General features: G+C 41.3%; 1 protein-coding gene across 1 annotated transcript; it reads left to right on the forward strand.

Moving 5' to 3' along the window:
* The first annotated feature begins 4,104 nt into the window (after positions 1-4,104).
* Positions 4,105-10,135, forward strand: LOC139473462 (failed axon connections homolog). Its single transcript, XM_071256056.1, has 6 exons — positions 4,105-4,444; positions 5,750-5,888; positions 6,198-6,394; positions 7,555-7,754; positions 8,542-8,658; positions 9,818-10,135. The coding sequence occupies exons 1-6, from the start codon at positions 4,326-4,328 to the stop codon at positions 9,922-9,924; spliced, it is 879 nt and encodes a 292-aa protein (XP_071112157.1). The 5' UTR covers positions 4,105-4,325; the 3' UTR covers positions 9,925-10,135.
* Positions 10,136-20,326: the final 10,191 nt, after the last annotated feature.

The raw sequence follows: 20,326 nt of genomic DNA on the forward strand, positions 1-20,326 counted from the left end.
TACGACAGCAGTCTGTAAATAATCGACTCAGGACCAGACAATCCAGTGATTGAAAACATGAGCATCGATCCACGCAATTGGGATCGATGATATGCATCAACCAAGTCAGGGAGCCTGACCACCCGATCCCGTTAGTCGCCTCTTACGACAAGCATAGTCGCCTTTTACGGCCAGCATGGGTTGGTGAAGGCCTATTCTACCACGGATCTTCACGGGCCTCAAGGTATATATGAATCAGACTTGACTGACAATAATGGTTGTCCACTCGTTTATCATTTGAACTTGCATTTGCAATGTCTATGAACTCCATATTGCTTCGTTTAAATTAAAATTTGTTCTTTGTCATGTTATTCGTGTTTGTTGAAAACCACAGTGAGCTATGGTTTTGTCGTGTCATTGACTATTATCCTGTTGAGTGCCGCACGCTGCAATACCCCAGCAGTATGACGGCGGCTGGTTAATGAATCGAGTAAGGACCAGTCATACCAGTGAATGATATTATGAGTAACGTCCTGTGCCACCAGCGTACGTTAACAACAAGAATCATAGTTCACCCGATCCATTAATCGACTCGTACGACAAACATACGCCGCTGGGGACCATTAGGAGCATTGCGTTTTGAATGCCAAGTTATCTGACCTGGCAAAAATATTAGTTTGTTGTGGATATATGTTTGGTACGTTGAATTTCTGCGTTGAACCATTGTTACATTATCTTAGGTATCCCCATTACTGTTACTCCATCTATTTTCCGTGGTGGGCCAGGGAGGCCCAGTCATCTGAGACGCCGCCATTCGATGTGCTGAGTTAAGTCCCTTGGACACGCTATGGATCACCCTTTCATTTGCTAAGGTCTATAATTACTTTCACTATATTACTTTTGTCCGTGGTGGGAACGGTTTGCCCAGGCGTCTGAGGCGCCGCAATTCGATATACAGAGTTGTGTCGCTTGGGCACGCCAAAAACCTATGATAATGGGTTCGATTCCGGTTCGCCCCAAATATGTTTCTATGTTAATCAGCACCATACCCGTGGGCCCAACTCGCTCTACGATGCTGCCTGCTGCTAATGGTTGACTGAACCACCTTATGAATGGTTGATATAGGTTCACCATAAGCCTGCTAAATTGTTTAATGAGTCTTGGGGTGCAAGAGAAGTCACAAATCTCTATTTCGGAATGTAAACCACAAGGCATTTCATCATAACTTGTATAAAGAACATACGCTGTGGCAGTCAGAATTACGAGTGGTGGTCAAAAAGTCCTAAGCCTGACTAACTTTCAACTATGGGCCAAAGTGAACAAGTCATTGTTTGTAGGGCATTGTTCGAGTAGTTCATTGCAAGTGTATGTGGTCTGTTGAGGTCGTTTGTATATTACTAACAGCCAGTTGAACGTGATAGCGGTCCAAATGGACACAGAAATGGAAAGGAACGACTGCCAAGCAATCATCTACTCCCCCAAGATCATGCTAACCTAGCTATTCCACTGTTAATCGTTGGGCAGCTATGTTTACAGCTGAGAGAAAAAGGCTTGATGATGACCATAGGTCTTGGCATCCCTCAACGTCCATCAATCAAGATTAAATTAGGGAGATAGAAAAAACTTATTCTGTCAGATAAGATATCTGCTCGTTTGGTGCCAAAGTTTCTTAATTCTGATCTTGAGGAAAAAAGAACTGACATTGCCACATGATATTTAGAGCTGATTGTGGAGGATTTCGGGTGATGAAACATTGGTCTACCACTACGATTACGAGTCAAAAAGTCAATCCATGGAATTGTACCATTCCACTTCTCCGGCACCAAAGAAAGTCAAGTCTCCCAAGATCAGTGAAGAGGTTATGGCCACTGTATTATGATGATTTGCTTCATTGCCTGAGAGATTCTATCAAAGAAAAGCGGCGAGGAATGCGGACTGCTGGAGTTCTACCCCTTCATGACGATGCCTCTTCTCAGAGCTCTCGAATTGCACAGGCTCGCTCCATATTCGACAGACCTGGCACCAAGGGATTTCTACCAGTTTCCTAAACTTAAAGAACACCTTCTTGAAAAAGCCCTTTGACAACAATGGAAGACCTCAAAGATACCGTGAATGGGTTTTCAGGGTGGCTTCATAAAACGTCGTCCTGACTGCAATTGAAAAGCTTCACTTTCAATATGAGAGGTGTATTGAAAAGCAGGGAGATCATGTTGAAAATTAAGAAGACTTTCACAATTGTTGATTTGTTTGTTAGGCTTGAAACTTTTTGACCAGCCCTCGTATATATTTGATATTAAGATTGTATTGTAAATAATGTATTAAAAGCATTTTCTTGGAACGATTATGTAGTCAAACTCGAACCAAATTCAAGTTCGTGGCTCTAAAATAATGAGATGGTAAATATGATGATGTTACGTGTCGATTCTCAAATTGAAACCATATGTTAATCCAGAAATCTGTGCGGAACCAACAAGTGGTATACAATCAACAAATGTATTACTGAGTTTACTAAACGATGTGAATTACAGCACAACAATTACAATGGCAGTAGATAAAGGAGTGGTAGTATAATATTTAATGGCAAAAAATATTTTGATGGCAGTGGTCAGTATCAAATTCCAAAATACGGTAGTAATAGCAAATATCAGTGATAATAACTTATATTCACCCAGTGGCGCCAGTGGTCAAGCTTCCAAGATGGGCTGGGCAGGGAATCAGGGATGATGAGTGATCCTGACATGAAAGCTGGTTCCAAAGATGATTAAATGCGTGAGAGATACGTAAACACGCTATTGTCCCTGTATATACAACCAAACAAGCTACAGAATGTTTCTATATCATGCCCTCACTAGATAGAACATTTCAGAAATTTCGGTAACATACTGTCAGCGTCCGCGGAATGCCTGACCGGAAGTTTATAAACCACACCAGCATCTAGATATAGTAACTTCCTGACGACTGATCACTGTTAAAAACACAATGCAATGAGCGTCTACCGAATCCCAACAGAAACAATGCATTTTAAACAATAAAATACAGTGCCATAATGAATGGATAGTCAACTTCTTTATTACAATTGTAACGACGGATAGTTTCTTACACCGTCATTAAGAAAGTGATGTCATAAGTGTAGCGACGCTTGCTGTAGATTCTAACAGCGTCATCAAGTAAGTAATGCAATAATTTAAGCGACGTTTGGTGTAGAAAAAAACAGACTCATAAGTGACGTACTAATTGTTGCAAAATTTGGCGTAGATTCTAACAGTGTCTACAATCCTGCTTTGATGGCTTGTTCTTTAATTGCCAAAGATTTTCCTGGCTCTATTACTCACTCACTGTATTGCGCGGATAGTCTTACGCCTTCTCCATCTGGAATATTGCCATAGGGTCCTCAATTTTTCAATAGGGTCCTGTTTTGAACAGCATTTCAGTGATACCATGACGGGGTTTGGAAAGGCCAAAGTGATGCAGGTCTTAGATGTTTACCACTTTGGTGATACCCAAGGTATCAGGGTGAATCTAGGTGAATGTGGGATTTGACTCTTCGATCATAGGTACGTATAATTAAGAGACGCAACTCTGCACAGCGAAGTGCAGCGCCATGGACAACTGGGTCACCCGTGGTCCCTGGTCAATATTATTACCTAGAATTTCATATGCAAATGCGATTACCGATGAGAAAGCCTTTTATATACATTGTAATTGGGACGGAATCCTTGTGTTTAAAGCGGTGTAGACTGACTTAATTCCTCACAATACACATACCAGGTTAATCTGGTTATACATTGATGTCAATGCGAATGATTTCACTGGGAACGGAACCGTCCAAATTAACGGGGTTTCACTTTAAGTCTAGTTATTTTTCCCATTTCACATTATAAGTAAATAAGTAAATGGCTTGGTGATTTAATATAATCCTGTTAAACTAAAACGAACGAAATTTGACGATATCTGACCCCTTACAATAAAATAGGCGAGAGCGACTCACTGTCAACACGTCTGACCTCGCCGACAAGCTGAAACCCGAGTTTTACTTCGCTCAACACTTACTCCCCTTTTCAACGTGATTCATGCTGTGATCGGGTTGCTTGTTGGTAGTTATTTAGGTCGCCCTTTGAACACAGCTCGGTTCACAGTGAGATTCACAGTCAGCACACAGATCCCCGTCAATGGAAACTCTCGAGCATTCCTTCAACGGCTGTGAACGATATCACGTGATCAAACCAGGTCAAGCATTACTATTCCCCTTTTCACCGTGACGTAAAAGTACCCGGTAGCTGTGTGGTAGTTATTTTGGCCAACCTGCTGAGGTAGAGCTGTGGACAGTCAGTTACAGATCACCAGCAATGGAGACCATCGTAGATACCTTTAACGACCTGGACACATCGCAGAAAGTGGTGTATGCTGTCGGTGGCGTTGTCGTAGCTGTCGTGTCGGTCGTCGCTCTCAGGAAACTGTTTTTCAAGTAAGTTATCATGTGCGAAAACCCAGTCAAGAGAGAAGAGTTTTGTTGTCAGTAAAACCGGTGAAACAGTTATTTTGGTCTCCGTAGAAAATATCCAGTAGGATAAAGCTTCCTTTGTGATTAATGTTAACGAGTTCTATATATAACAGTGTTTTTGAATTATCAATGCTTTTTAGCTGATATCTTGTTTAACTAGGGATCGAGCACTTGATTGTTTGGGGCAAGTGGTCGGTGGAGGCAGGAGTACCTGGGATTTTGTTTAGAACAATTCGTTCCGAAAACAAACTTAAGAATTAATCATTTTCCCAAAAAACAAAAGGGGATGACGGGCAATTCGCCCGAGGCGCCGCAATGCGCTGTGCGAAGTTAAACAACAAACAAACAAACAGACAAAACATATTAAGCTGACACGCCGTCATGTAACTTGAATACTGTTCACAGCGGCGTTAAACCCAACCCAATCACTAACCGAAACAAAATAAAATACTGAAGAAGCCATGAAAATGAAATATGAGAGTGAATGAGCGAGTTGGGTTTAACGCCGCGTTTAACAGTATTCCAGTATATAGCGGCGTGTCAGGGAGGAAAGCCCGAAATGATGCAGGTCTCAGACGTTTACCACTTCGGTGAAACCCACGAGCACGGGTATGGTGCTGACAAACCTAGAAACATAATCGGGGCGACCCGGGATTCGAACCCACAATCATAGGTTTCTGGCGTGCCCAAGGTACGCAACTCTGCACAGCGAATCGCGGCGCCTTAGACGACTGGGCCACCTGTGTCCCCCATGAGAGTGAGATTGCCTTTTCAATAAAAAACTCTGGCGTCTGAAAGAGACTCCATTCGTTCAATCAAAAAATATCAGACTACAATCAATGTGTGACAGATAACTTCACGCTCATACAATATAGTGCTGCTGTTAAAATATTCCAGGACGTACAGACAAAGAGGTGTAAATGTAACTGTTTTTGTCCCTGACAAGCAATAGTTTATGCTTCTGCTATTTTCATTATTTTTAATTGTGCTCATGAAACTGTTTGTTTTGTTCCGTCATGTTGGTTGGTTGGTTTGTTGTTTTACGCCGCACTCAGCAATATTCCAGCAATATGACGGCGGTCTATAAATAATCGAGTCTGAACCAGACAATCCAGTGATTGACATCATGAACATCGATCCACGCAATTGGGATCGATGACATGCATCAGCCAAGTCAGCGAGCCTGACCACCCGATCACGTGACTGATATCTGACTACTTTGAAAACACAGCCACCAGTTTTACGTTGATCTGTTATGATATTGTACAGAAAGACAAAGGCAAAGAAGGAGTATCCCCGAGATACAGTCATCCTTTATCAGATCGGTAGAGGTCACTTTGCCCCCAGCATGACGCCATTTGCTGTGAAGCTAGAAACCTACCTCCGGATGGCCAGGATACCCTACCAGGTGAGTGAGTGAGTGAGTGAGTGAGTGGGTGAGTGTTGTTTCATGCGACATTTTTTTAAAATTTGGCATCCCTTTGGGACATATATCGTACAGTTGCCCATACAGGCAGCCTTCATCAAACGGCAAATTCCCCTGGATTCAGTACAATGGGCAGGGGGTAGCGAAGTCAAGCAATATCTCCGAGTTGGCTGTCTAGATCTGATGAACAAATATATTCTGCAGTAAAAATAGCAAGATATTTCAGTATGTCAACAAATAGCTACAAACTTCTAATAGCGTTAATGTTTCATTCAATGTCATTCTACACAGAACGTCCATGGGATGCAACGTTCATCAAAGGGCAAATTTCCCTGGATTGAGTACAATGGACAGGAGGTAGCTGACTCGACACTGTGTATCAACTTCCTCAACCAGAAGCTGGGGGTGGACCTCAACAGGGATCTGAGTCCGGCTGACAGAGGTGTAGCTCAGGCGATGCAGGTCATGGCGGAGGAACATCTGTACTGGTGAGAAACAGTTATTTATAGCTGTTCGGTTCACCGCAAACGAAGCAAGTCCAATGAAGCAAAAACTTTGCAAGCCTTTGGATAATCCTATCTACTGTATTTGCAAGAGCACAATCATCACAGTGGCCTTTAGTTATTTTATTATATTGATATTAGGAATAACATTACATGGGCCTTTTTTGTAGTTTCATGCAAAACCGAGGGTCATAATGAGGGCGAATCCGGGATTCGAACCCACAATAGGCGGATCTTACTGCACACTGAATTACGGCGCCTCACTCCACAGTATAAACGTTTCTCTACATGCACACTTGGCCGCCTCCGCGGCCGTAGTCCAGTAGTAAAGCGTCCGCCAGGACTGCAGAAGGTCGGAGGTTCTATCCCCGGCCGCGTCATACCAAAAGATGTTTTTATCTTGCCTGGGGCTTGGCATTTAAGGGCCGAACCAAGGACTGGTTGGCTCGGAGTCAGTATACTGTGTCTGGGTGGGGTATTCATATTAATCTGCGACATGGTATCTAAATGGGATAGCACTAAAAAATGGCATTAGTCCGGACTAGAGCACGCACGCACGCACGCACGCACGCACGCACGCACGCACGCACGCACACACACACACACACACACGCTATATAAGTGCAATAATCTTGGACGCGACGGTAAACCTCATTTCACTTCACCTCACCAACATGCACCCTTCTCTGAGAACCGCATATGTGTTGTAGTCGCACAGTCGAGATTTCTTATTAATATGAAGAGGGATTTCTTGGTTTTCTTAATATACGGATAGCGGAAGGTAGGTGGTTCGATCCCCTTACCGCGTCTGCCAAAATACGTAAATGTATATATGGTACTTGTTGTTACCATGCCTGGTGTTCGGCTTCAGGTGAATAAGACAAAGACATGTCAGCTCGGAGTTAAACTGAGGCATGGCATATCAGTGGTCAAACTGTAGAAAACCGTCACAGTTCCTGACGAGTACAAGCAGCCAAACACACACGCGTGCATATACGTCGCTAGATGATGAGTGTAATAGTCTTGAAGGCGACGTGAAACACGCGTTTACTTACATCAACTTTCTAAGAATACCTACATGAAATGTCAGAATTACTTTACTTACATCTACCTGTATCCATGCACGAATAACACTATCGTTTCAGGTTCCTTGTCCTCTTCCGATGGATATATGACAACGACAAATCTTTGATATTAAATACATTTAAATTTGGGAAGTTTGTCTTCTGGATGATTCGACGACAAATTAAAAAGATGACATGGAGTCAAGGCTTGGGCCGACACACAGAAGGGGAGATAACTGAGATGTTCAAGAAGGATCTACAATCTCTGTCCGACTTCATAGGTATGCAGAAATTACACTGTATACATTTTATAGATTTCAGTTAAATAGTTTTAGGTGTCTTTGTATTTTCCGATGGGTTTTTGATAATGATAAATCGTTGCTATTCAAAGGTGTGCTAAGCGCCACCTGGAGGCAGGTAGCAGGTCGACACAATCAGGAGGAGGTAACTGCCTTCATGAACAGACATATCCATGCTTTATTGGGGTATATTGGTATGTAAACTGATACAAGGTAAAAACGTGCATGCAAGTCGCGATAAAGTGCAATAATCTTAAACGCGACGTTTAACCCCATTTCGATCAACACCCGATTGGCTACTGAGTCATTTTCGATTTCTCTCGTCAATCGTTCCTGGATTTTCACTGCATACTGTGTACTCACTAGTAAATAGGTTTTGTGTACAGGCAAATGTGGGGTGGGGGTGGGGGTGGGGGTGGGGGTGGGGGTGGTGGGCAGTCGTCTAAGGCGCCGCGATTTGCTGTGCAGAGTTGCGTCCCTTAGGCACGTAAGAAACCTATGATTGTGGGTTCGAATCCCGGGTCGCCCCGATTATGTTTCTAGGTTTGTCAGCACCATACCCGACCCGACTTATAAACGTCAGTTTCGTGGCCATATGACGGGCCTCTCATCCGGTGGAAAAGCCGTATATGGTGTTAACTTCACATTAAACAAAATATGTTGCAATGACCGTCACGACACGCAAGACTTGTACTTTTGTCCTATGGTGTACCTGTGATGTGTTTTGCTTTGTTTTAATTTACTCAATGTACACATGCGGTTGTTCCAGGGAAGAAAAGGTTCCTGATGGGGGACGAGCCCTGTGAGACTGACTGCGCTGTGTTCGGTCAGCTGTCACAGGTCTACTGGCAGTTCCTGGGAACTGGGCACGAGGATATCATCAAGGGCAAGTACCTTTATATGCATCAACGATACCTCACGAGTTCCTTTATACCCCAAGACGACATAAGGACGATTTGTGTTGTAGTGGCGTGTGTCTATGTAATGGAGGGGGCACGGGTGGCCCAGTCGTCTAAGGCGCCGCAATTCGCTGTGCAGAATTGCGTCTCTTGGGCACGCCAGAATTGTGGGTTCGGATCCCGGTTCGCCCCATTTATATTTCTAGGTTTGTCAGCACCATACCCGTGCTCGTGGGTTTCACTGAAGTGGTAAACGTCTTAGACCTGCATCACTTCGGGTTTTCCTCCCACATAAAGCTGACACGCCGCGATATAACTGGAATACTGTTAAAAGCAGCGTTAAACCCAACTCACTCACTCACTCACTCACTATAAAATGAAGAAATCATGAGAATAGATTGATTCCGGGAGTTGGTTCCACTTATACCATGATATAGGTTAATCATACAGTTTCTCTATAAGTTTGTATGATTACCTAGTCAAATGAGCCCTGCTCCGTGCATGCACTTTGCGCGAACCCTACCATTGCCTGTGTGGCATCAATAGTAGAGAAGATGGGCGGCAAAGGCACTGTACATGTTACCCGAAAAATATTACTGTTTTTGAGATGGAATCTTAGCGCTCATTACACTGAGCTAATTTACTCGCCTCTAAACCAAGTCGTGTCTTGAATTGTTGGTTAAAATAAGCGCCTACTCTGAAAATCGACAGTATGTATTTACTGGTGATGGAGGAACGTATAGTCAAAACAGAACCTATGCAGTTCGTCAACGCTTTAGATGTAGATAAGTTGCATAAAAGTGAAGTCCCTCAGAGTTTGGCAGCAATTCTCATATATTGTCTGCTGTTAAAATATCCATACATGTATAACAGACGAGATGTATTTCTCTCCAGTGGATTAATAATTTCATGTTGATTCAATTATATTAAAACACGGACTATATAAGTACATGCAATATACGTCCTTGTCTCCCGTGAATACATCTGTAACTTGTGATACTATTACCAGTTCTCAATTTAATTCCTTGAACCCTTTTATTTGCAAAAATTAGTTCGAAATATAAATAATCCTATTTACATATGAATTCATGTCATCATATCTTGCTTAATAGTTGTTGATTATGAACTTTCCCATTTTTTCCGCAGACAAATACCCCAACCTTGCCGCCTACTGTGAACGTATGAAGGACGCATTCTGGCCCGACTGGGACCAGTGCATCACACACGGTGGAACAAGGGAGGCAACCAAGTAGTAACTGTTCGAGAGAGCTTTAATGGTTGTGTTGGCATAATATGTATTGCGTCATAAAATTATTCACACAAAGTATATGAATCAGACTTGACTGCCAATAATGGTTGTCAACTCGTTTATAATTTTAATGAACTGGATTTGAACTTGCATTTGCAATGTCTATGAAATCCATGTTGCTTCGTTTAAAATAAAATGTGTTCTTTGTCATGTTATTCAAGTTTGTTAAAAGCCACAGTGAGCTGTGGTGTTGTCGGGTCTTTGACTATTTTCCTGTTCAACGCCTCACGCTGCAATTCTCCAGTTGTATGACGGCGGCTGGTTAATGAATCGAGTAAGGACCAGTCATACCAGTGAATGATATTATGAGTAACGTGCTGTGCCATAGGCGTACGTTAACAAACACCCATTAGTCGACTCGTGTGACAAACATAGGCTGCTTGGGACGTTTTATTAGCCTGAATCCCTGCGGTTGCATTGAGTTTTGAATGTCATGTTATCTGACCTGGCAAAGAGATACGTTTGGTACGTTGAATTTCTGTTACATTATCTTAGGCTACCCCATTACTTTTACTCCATCTATTGTCCGTGGTGGGCAAGGGTGACCCAGTCATCTAAGACGCCGTCATTCGATGTGCTGAGTTACCTCCCTTGGACACGCCATGGATCACCCTATGCTCGGGGGTTTGAATCCCAGTTAGTCCCGGTTATGTTTCCAGGTTTGCCAGCACTATACGTGTGCTCGTGGGCCCAAGTCGATCTATGGTGCGGTCTCGTGCTAATGGTTGACTGGACCAACATACTCTGTGTATTCCACGCTCAGCAATATTCCAGCTATATGACGGCAGTGTGTAAATAATCGAGTCTGGACCGGACAGTCCAGTTATTTACATCATGTACATCGATCTACGTATTTGGGATACGATGACATGCAATAATCAAGTCAGCGAGCCTGACCATCCGATACCGTTTGTCGCATCTTACGGCAATCATGAGTAGCTAAAAACGTATCCTCGTCCCAGATTTTCACGGTCATAAATTGTATAAAGAACATAAACATTGTCATTCAGAATTTGATATTTACTTATTTTCAAATTGTATTCTAAATGTCTTAATAACATTGTAAAAATTTTGCAAAGTTTGGGCAACTTTGGAGAACACTAGCCAAACAGTTTCCAGCTTTCAATAGCTGTGTTTCTAGACCTCTGCGACGTGGAACCCTTTTCCCAAATTAAAACATTTTTATTTGGCCTAAATATGTCCGGATTGTTGCCATGTTTCGTTTTATCGCCGTGTGTAAATCTGACCCCACTTCGTAACGTTATGACAGACTATAAACAATCGTGACGTCTCGTGGACTAGGTTTAGAGTCGCTTCCCTTGGATAAAGGGCAGTTACTCTAGCGGACAGACCGATTGATTGCCGCGAAAGGCAAGTAGAAACAATTTGTGACGCGGTTGTTTGCTTATATTTAGTTACGCCATTGTGAAAGAAACAGGTTTCAGTTGGAACTATATGGACTGTTGTCACTGTCCGACTGACACATCACATCACTGACACCTTCTGACGTTATATATATCAATGCACACATTCGAAGAAACTTGCAATACTTAGGTAATGTTTGCTCCTCTGTGGTGATGGAGAAAAGTATAGTGAAAACAACCTATGCTGTTTGCCGAAAAGACCTACCTCCGGATAGCCAGGATACCCTACCAGGTAGATGAGTGAGTGAGTCAGTCAGTGTTGTTTCATGCCGCAGTGAGCATTATTCAGACACCGCGGCCTGTACATGAACTAATCTGTTCCAGGAAAGCAAGTGGTTGACTGCATGATCAGCGATTCGTGTCCTCGTTGCATAATGACATATTTAGCTTCAGTACCCACGTGGTGAAGATATAGGTAGTAAGATACTAAATCTGTACGTGTGTTGTACAAGGCAGATCTCGTTTTATTCGTTTTGATTGGATAATCAACCATGACCTCTGTCATACCGGAACTACTGTTTTCATTTTTTTTAAATCACGATACGTCAATCACTTACACAAAACTGTACGAGACAGAACTGAAGGAATTTCATGAAAACGAAACATTTACAACACTTTATTAAACCAAAGAAGATAGTCCATCTATATTCTATAGTCATTCTATATTAGTTATGCATAGAGGTACTTCAGACATTGTATACTCGAGCTTTATCCATTTGCAATGTACTACTACCGATCGATAGATTTCGGGTCCCTGTGAGCGTGACACACGACCACTTTCGCGACTTTTAATTTGATTTACCGTGAAAGGACAAGCGCGGTGAAATGAAGTCAATTTAAACTATCTGGACAGCTATCTACTGGATGCTCCGGTTGTGCCATCAGTATCCCCTTCGAAGCGTATTTTGTGGCGCTGTTCGGGAGGGGTTGTTCATGAATGAACGTACACGACTGCTCGATCAGATCACTAAAAGTGAACATTTCCCATACTCCGTGGATGTGTGCTTGGCTTGGCCCCAAACATCCCAAATGTGAACAATAACAATCCCTCTCTCTATAAACTAAAAACCTTGTGGGTAGATCACGGTCGTCTTTTCGTATTCCGATGGTGACCTTGCCCTTCGTTCGAAGCTGTCACTGACGTGCAAGATGACTTGAGCTTGTTAATTTTAGCGTCATCAGTATAGGGTCGTACAGTCAACATGAATGTCTTTGGAGTACACTCTGATTTCCCTCTTCCAACAATGAACTGAGGAAACATACATTCACCTGTTAGATCAAGGAAACCGATCCATTTTGATTGCAAAGCCGGACCCCAGCGGTGCCATTGACCGATTGTTGGTCCGATATTCAAAGCGCTGCGCTAATGTGACTTTTTAAGTTTTCTCATATATGTCCTGCGCACAATAAACAATGCGCTTGAATTACCATAAGTTGACGAAATTCTTAAAAAAAAGGATCTTGAGCGTCGGTGCTGTTATGTTTGCACACACAACAGCAAGAACATGTTGTTAATGCGTATACAAAGAAATGTCAACGATTTCCATATTTGGGAATATCAATTTTTTTATGCGCGACCAGTTTCAATTTGGTCTGATAACGAACCATAGTTATTTTGTATTTTCACTTAAATAGTAATAAATACATATCTAACTTGGGTAATAAATAAAACACCACACCCATTCTTGTTAGATACCATTTTTACGAAACTTGTGAACTTTCTATGGTCAGATATGGAGACAACTTGGATGTTTAAGAAGGATCTACAATCCCTCTCCGACTTTATAGGTATGCAGACGTTTAATACGTTTTATAGATTCATTTAAGTTTATTTCAGTTACACTGGTATGCTCCAATGGGCGTATATGATAATGATAAATCATTTCCAGTCAAAGGTTTGAAAATTAAGAAATTGTTTAGATTTGAAACTTTATGTTTCTTCTCATATTTAGCCTTGACAGGTTATTGATAGAAGATTCTGGTTCAAAGGGAGGTACTGTCACTGCAATGTAATGAGATAATAAGGTAGGATTTGTAATTGTAACATGACAATTCTGGGTGTAGATATCTGTTAATCCTAGACTATATATAACTTTATAAATATATGTATATCATGGTTTATCATCACTGACTTCCAATGCATTACAGACAATTGAAAATCCGTAAGAGAAATGAAAATAGCGTATTTCTGATGTTCAATTTGTTATCCACTCTCATCCAATTTCCCAAGCATAATATAACAGTGATGGTGATATCTGGATCCGTACTCATTCATTGTTAATAATCAAATCCAATATTAACCAACTCTCATCTGAGTAGATGCAGACAATGACGTCCTGCGTCACCAAGGATAGATTTGTCAGCGGCAAACTCGCAGAAATCGCATGAAGTACATGTCGGCTGTATGGACTTTTTCAATACTTCCTTGACATGTCATTCCCAATATTTTAGATGTATGTAATAATATAGGTGAAATTTTAAGAGACAAATAGTTGGCACGCACAAAAAAACGGGTATTTGTAGTAGGTTGTAGTTTTCACCGATTTACCAAGAATATAGTTCATGTTTCATTTCGAGCGATGATACCACCATTTCGAAAAACAATACATTGACTTGTTCTAAGTTTACTTCAAGTAACTTCAAACAAGGATATACAAGTAACACAATCAAGTTGTCGCTGTCGGAAAATCACAACATCATCTGCCAATTAAAGGATCATCAAATCTTGAATACTTTGCGTCCTTTGCTTCAATTATGAATTGATCAAATCCATCATTTGTTGCCGTTAAATTAAACTCACGATCACACGTTGCTTACATGTTAACAATACTAGTATATGCAATTAACATGTTCAAATATTATTGAGGTTCTTATAGGTAATGTTAAAGATTAGCTTGTGGCAGGTGACATTGGCAATTGAAATACGTCATCTTTGTTTCGTTGATTTTCGGAACATAATCAAAATGAAAAGAATATGATAAGTTTATGCTTTTATAGTGAAGTGAAAACTTAAATCAATTTAACCATTCCTCCACTGCACACGGTACCACTTCATTTGTCGAAATACATAATTAGTTTTCAGACTGTACGTATATTGCAATGTCCACAACAACAAGCAAAACATAAAACTTTTTCTTTATCTTGAGTTCCTGTGTTTCCATTTGTTTCAATATACATGTACTCATCAGTATACTAATGCGGTTGTTTCATGGACGAAACGTTTCCTGATGGGGGAGGAACCCTGTGAGACGGACTGCGCAGTGTTCGGTCTTCTGTCATATTTCTACTGGCATTTCATGGGCACCAGGCATGAGAACATTATTAAGGGCAAGTACCTTTAGATGCATCGTCAGTACTTCAAGAAATTGAAAATATTACGTTCCTCTGTCACCTGTGAATACACACTGCCGATTTACGATGAAGTCGTGACGTATAGTTTTAGTTCACTACCAAAGTCAGATGAGCTCTACTCCGCGCATGAACCTTAGCGAACCCTACCAATTTCGAAGCAATGTGTAGAGCAGGTGAGCGGTAAAACCATGGTACATGTTGCGTGAGACATATTGCTGATTTTGCAATGTCATCTCAGCGCTCGTTGGTCTGAGCACTCAACATTCTTCTCGCTTGAACCATGCTGTGTCATGATTTGTATAGTAAGATTAGCGACTACACCGCCAATCGACAGTCTGTTTTAACCGGTGATGGGGAAACCTATAATGTATACAATACCTGTGCAGTATTGACGATGCTTTAGCTATGAGTTCTTACGTAACTTTCTTTTTAAAGGTAGCAATATATCACATTTTGTGCACACAGGAACGTCGTGTATCAACATCGATTAGGGAACGACCACTTGATATTTCCTGACCGGGTGTGTGGTGAGAGGTTTGAGGGCTTTCCGAAATTTTGAAAAAAGATTTTGAAAGGTGTGTCCCTCAGTTTACCGTACACTGTAGGATAGTTTCTTCCTTCGTTTATGTCATATCAATCTCATTATAGATAGCAGCCTGTCAATGCATGTATAAGTGTAGTCCTGCAATGTGCAGCACTAATCTCATTATAGACAGCAGCCTGTCAATGCATGTATAAGTGTAGTCCTGCAATGTGCAGCACTAATCTCATTATAGACAGCAGCCTGTCAATGCATGTATAAGTGTAGTCCTGCAATGTACAGCACCAATCTCATTATAGACAACAGCCTGTCAATGCATACATAAGTGTAGTCCTGCAATGTACAGCACCAATCTCATTATAGACAGCAGCCTGTCAATGCATACATAAGTGTAGTCCTGCAATGTGCAGCACCAATCTCATTATATACAGCAGCCTGTCAATGCATGCATAAGTGTAGTCCTGCAATGTGCAGCACCAATCTCATTATAGACAGCAGCCTGTCAATGCATGCATAAGTGTAGTCCTGCAATGTGCAGCACCAATCTCATTATAGACAGCAGCCTGTCAATGCATGCATAAGTGTAGTCCTGCAATGTGCAGCACCAATCTCATTATAGACAGCTGCCTGTCAATGCATGCATAAGTGTAGTCCTGCAATGTGCAGCACCAATCTCATTATAGACAGCAGCCTGTATGCATGTATAAGTGTAGTCCTGCAACGTGCAGCACCAATCTCATTATAGACAGCATCCTGTCAGTGCACAAAAGTGTAGTCCTGCAACGTGCAGCACCAATCTCATTATAGACAGCAGCCTGTCAATGCATGCATAAGTGTAGTCCTGCAATGTGCAGCACCAATCTCATTATAGACAGCAGCCTGTCAATGCATGCATAAGTGTAGTCCTGCAATGTGCAGCACCAATCTCATTATAGACAGCATCCTGTCAATGCATGTATAAGTGTAGTCCTGCAACGTGCAGCACCAATCTCATTATAGACAGCATCCTGTCAGTGCACAAAAGTGTAGTCCTGCAACGTGCAGCACCAATCTCATTATAGACAGCATCCTGTCAATGCATGCATAAGTGTAGCCCTGCAATGTGCAGCACCAATCTCATTATAGACAGCATCCTGTCAGTGCACAAAAGTGTAGTCCTGCAATGTGCAGCACCAATCTCATTATAGACAGCATCCTGTCAATGCATGCATAAGTGTAGTCCTGCAATGTGCAGCACCAATCTCATTATAGACAACATCCTGTCAGTCCACAAAAGTGTAGTCCTGCAATGTGCAGCACCAATCTCATTATAGACAGCAGCCTGTCAATGCATGCATAAGTGTAGTCCTGCAATGTGCAGAACCAATATCATGGAAATTCAGGATACTATAACTATACTATTCAGCATAATATTCACAATGTACTGCTAGCCTCTTGTCACCACATCTGCATTAACATAAGCGTTGTGGTAAGGGTTGTATAAACTATTTAAATATTTTAGATTGTGATATAACTGTCATCGTATGCATGCAGCTGTGTGTACGTCATTAGTCACTTCTCATTTATTGTAGCTTGTTTTCAACACGTCCAAAACGTTGATAACAGTATTAATTCACCTTCCAATCTCAAGATATTTCAACTATCAGATGTGATATTTGGTATTCTATTTCAGTTCTCAATTTAATGTACTGAATGTTCTACACATAATTTGCGTATGAATTAATGTTATAGTTTGTTGTTAAATATTGGTTGATTATAACCTTTTCCCCCGTAGACAAATATCCCAACCTGGCCGCCTACTGTGAACGTATGAAGGACACATTCTGGCCCGACTGGGACCAGTGCATCACCCACGGTGGAACAAGGGAGGCAACCAAGTAGTGACTACAGATTCCGTCTTTTTACAAGCGGGTTTAGCTTCATATGATGTGTTGCTATGATACCTATTCAAACATAGCCAAATAGAACGTATATGGATCATACGTGACTGATGATGATTATCAACTTGTTTAATGACCCCTTCGACTCGAACTCAACTTCGCTGGCATTATTGCCCAATGCCCTGTTGCACAATACGATCGCTACACTGAGACTATTGTAAGTACTGTACTTTATCATAGACACAATAATTGTAGCGCTAAGCACACTTAGTGCAGTGAGGTCCTGAGTAAAACTGAAAGTATAAATTATATAACATATTTTCCTCCAACCAATCGCCCGTACAGATACGATTTCATGAGTTTAGTTTAATTAAACTGAACCATGTGTCGGGGTTGGAGGTAGTATGTACCCAACAAATATGTTTACCAGAAGGAGTTTGAAACATGTGTATTCTATGCATTTGCCACATGCATTTTAGATTTCCATGCTTCTCCTGACAAGTGGGTCGGTCGGGTAGCCTGGTGGTTAAAGCGTTCGCTCGTCACGCCGAAGACCCGGGTTCGATTTCCGACGTGGGTACAATGTGTGAAGCCCATTACTGGTGTCTCCCGCCGTGATATTGCTGGAATATTGTTAAAAGCGGGGTAAAACCATACTCACTCACTCACTCACTCTCCTCACAAGTTGTTTCGCTTTTGGATTTCACAATCCTAGTAAGTTATATTCGTTAACTCGCGTAGCGATGATGTATTATGATAATACACTGTTCCTTCTGCATATGTGTGAATGAATGACCATTGTGTAACAGTATTTCAGTTATATCACTTTACGTCAGCTTAATGTGGGAGGAAAGCCCGAAGTGGTTCAGGTCTAGAAAACCTTGTATGAAATTATGAATGGGGCCATGGTGCTGGTAAAATATATAACCAGGAACCATATCAGGGCGAACATGGGATTCGAACCAACGATCACATTGATGCTTTATTTGTGTCCTCCCTCTGATATGGGATAGCGTTAAAAGCTTTGATGATAAGCCATACTCGCCTATCCAGTAATATGGTCGATTTATGTCTGTAACATACATCGTATGTGTTCATTAAATATATAAATTTGTTTAAAATATAATGCTTTGGTTTTCAACATACGTTAAAGGGGGCATTGAGACAATAGAGTGTGATCTTTTAAGTAACTATCGCTGAGTTTAGTATAAACATATTTGTTTGATATATTTCTTAGATGTCCAAAATTCCACTCCCACCCCCACCTTACGTACGTTTACATCAGCAATTCATAATTATTAGAATACTATGTATTTGAGGTTTCCCATATGTTTCCAAGTAAAGGTTGCATAATCAAATATTTTTTAGAATACTATGTATTTAAGCGTTTCCTATGTTTCCAAGTAAAATTTCCATTACCGCGAAAGATGTCCTTCCAGTATTACCTAGTCATCCGATTCACTGGCATAATGTCAGAACACGAATACAACAGCAGAGTGGCACATCCGGACAATAACACAAGCCAGAAAAAAGAAACAGACACCATTCACAAATAGAATTAATTTCAGGACACAAACGGACACAATTTGAAATCATTATCCCAAAGTCACAAAACATAATCAATAGACTCAGATACAAATTAAAACAGGACATGCTTTGTGCTATATCGATAAAGAAGCAAACGTTGTCAACATATAAATGCAGTAAACTACGTTTAGAACGGACACGCTTAAATGAGACTCACTTGAAAGGTTATATGGGAGTAGGACAAAAAGGGAACTCTACTTGTATATGCTGGGGATGGAGTTGGGTGTTGCTTATTGTGGGCGTTGAAGGGGGTTCATGACATATCTTAATACTTGTGTTTATATCGTATCCAGAAATAGAGACTTGAAACAGAGCTGCAACTTGTTTCATGGCAAATGTGTAAATTTAGCCCTGTTGAAAAGGGGCATGTGAAAGATTTCTTCTTGCACCTACAAAGGCAGTCGTCGCAGGTATATTGAAAGAAATTGTATCAATTCTTCGAATTTGTTGACGTGACAAACATTTTAAAAACAATCATCTATTTCAATGCATTTTTCTGGAGTTATTAATCTTGTATACACAAGTAAACAGGTTGATTACAAACATGCCATACAATTAGGAAAGCGGGCGTAATGTGTTCGATACGAATAAAAACACATAGGTAAAACTGCAGTAATGATTTGTCAAACCACGCCTTGTTATCACTAAACTGTGACGTCAAAGGACCTAAGTTCAATCTTCAAGTATTTATTCCATTTTGCAAATGGCGACAGAGCCTTCTTTTCGATTAAATCATGCGGAGATTGCATGGAATGATTGAAAATATCGCTTCCTCGCTTTCTTACATCCTCGCTCTATCGCTTTCATGTTTTCCCGCTCTATCGCTTTCTCGCTTTCTTGACCTATCGCTATCTTGCTCTATCGCTTTCTTGCGTAGTCTATTTCTCATTTTCTCGCTTTCTCGCGATGTTACTTTCTCGCTGTAATGCTTTCTCACACTATCGTTTTCCTGCTATATCGACTTCTCGCCCTATTGCTTTTTCGTATTATTTTATCGCTTTCTCGCTCTATCACAATCTCGCTTTCTCGTATTGCTGTATTGCTTTCTTGCTCTATCGTTTTCTCGCTCTATCGCTTTCTCGCTCTATCACTTTGTCGTCTCATTTTATCGCTTTCTCGCTCTATCACGTTCTCGCTTTGTCGTATTGCTGTATCGCTTTCCCGCTTCCTTACTTCCTCGCTCTATCACTTTCATGCTTTCTTTCTCTATCGTTTTCTCTCTCTATTGCTCTTTGTCTCGTGTTATCGCTTTCCCGTCTCGCTTTATCGCTTTCTCATCTCGTGTTATCGTTTTATCGATCTCTCAATTTCATGCTTTCTTGCTCTATCGTTTTCTCTCTCTATTGCTCTTTGTCTCGTGTTATCGCTTTCCCGTCTCGCTTTGTCGCTTTCTCGTCTCGTGTAATCGTTTTATCGCTTTCTCGCTCTATCACTTTCATGCTTTCTTGCTCCATCGTTTTCTCGCTCTATTGATCTTTGTCTCGTGTAATCGCTTTCCCGTCTCGCTTTATCGCTTTCTCGTCTCGTGTTATCGCTTTATCTCTTTCTCGCGGTCGTAATTAA

Source organism: Haliotis cracherodii, unplaced genomic scaffold, assembly GCF_022045235.1.
Source record: "Haliotis cracherodii isolate W230 unplaced genomic scaffold, xgHalCrac1.p SCAF_1, whole genome shotgun sequence".
In the NCBI taxonomy this organism is placed as follows: domain Eukaryota; kingdom Metazoa; phylum Mollusca; class Gastropoda; order Lepetellida; family Haliotidae; genus Haliotis; species Haliotis cracherodii.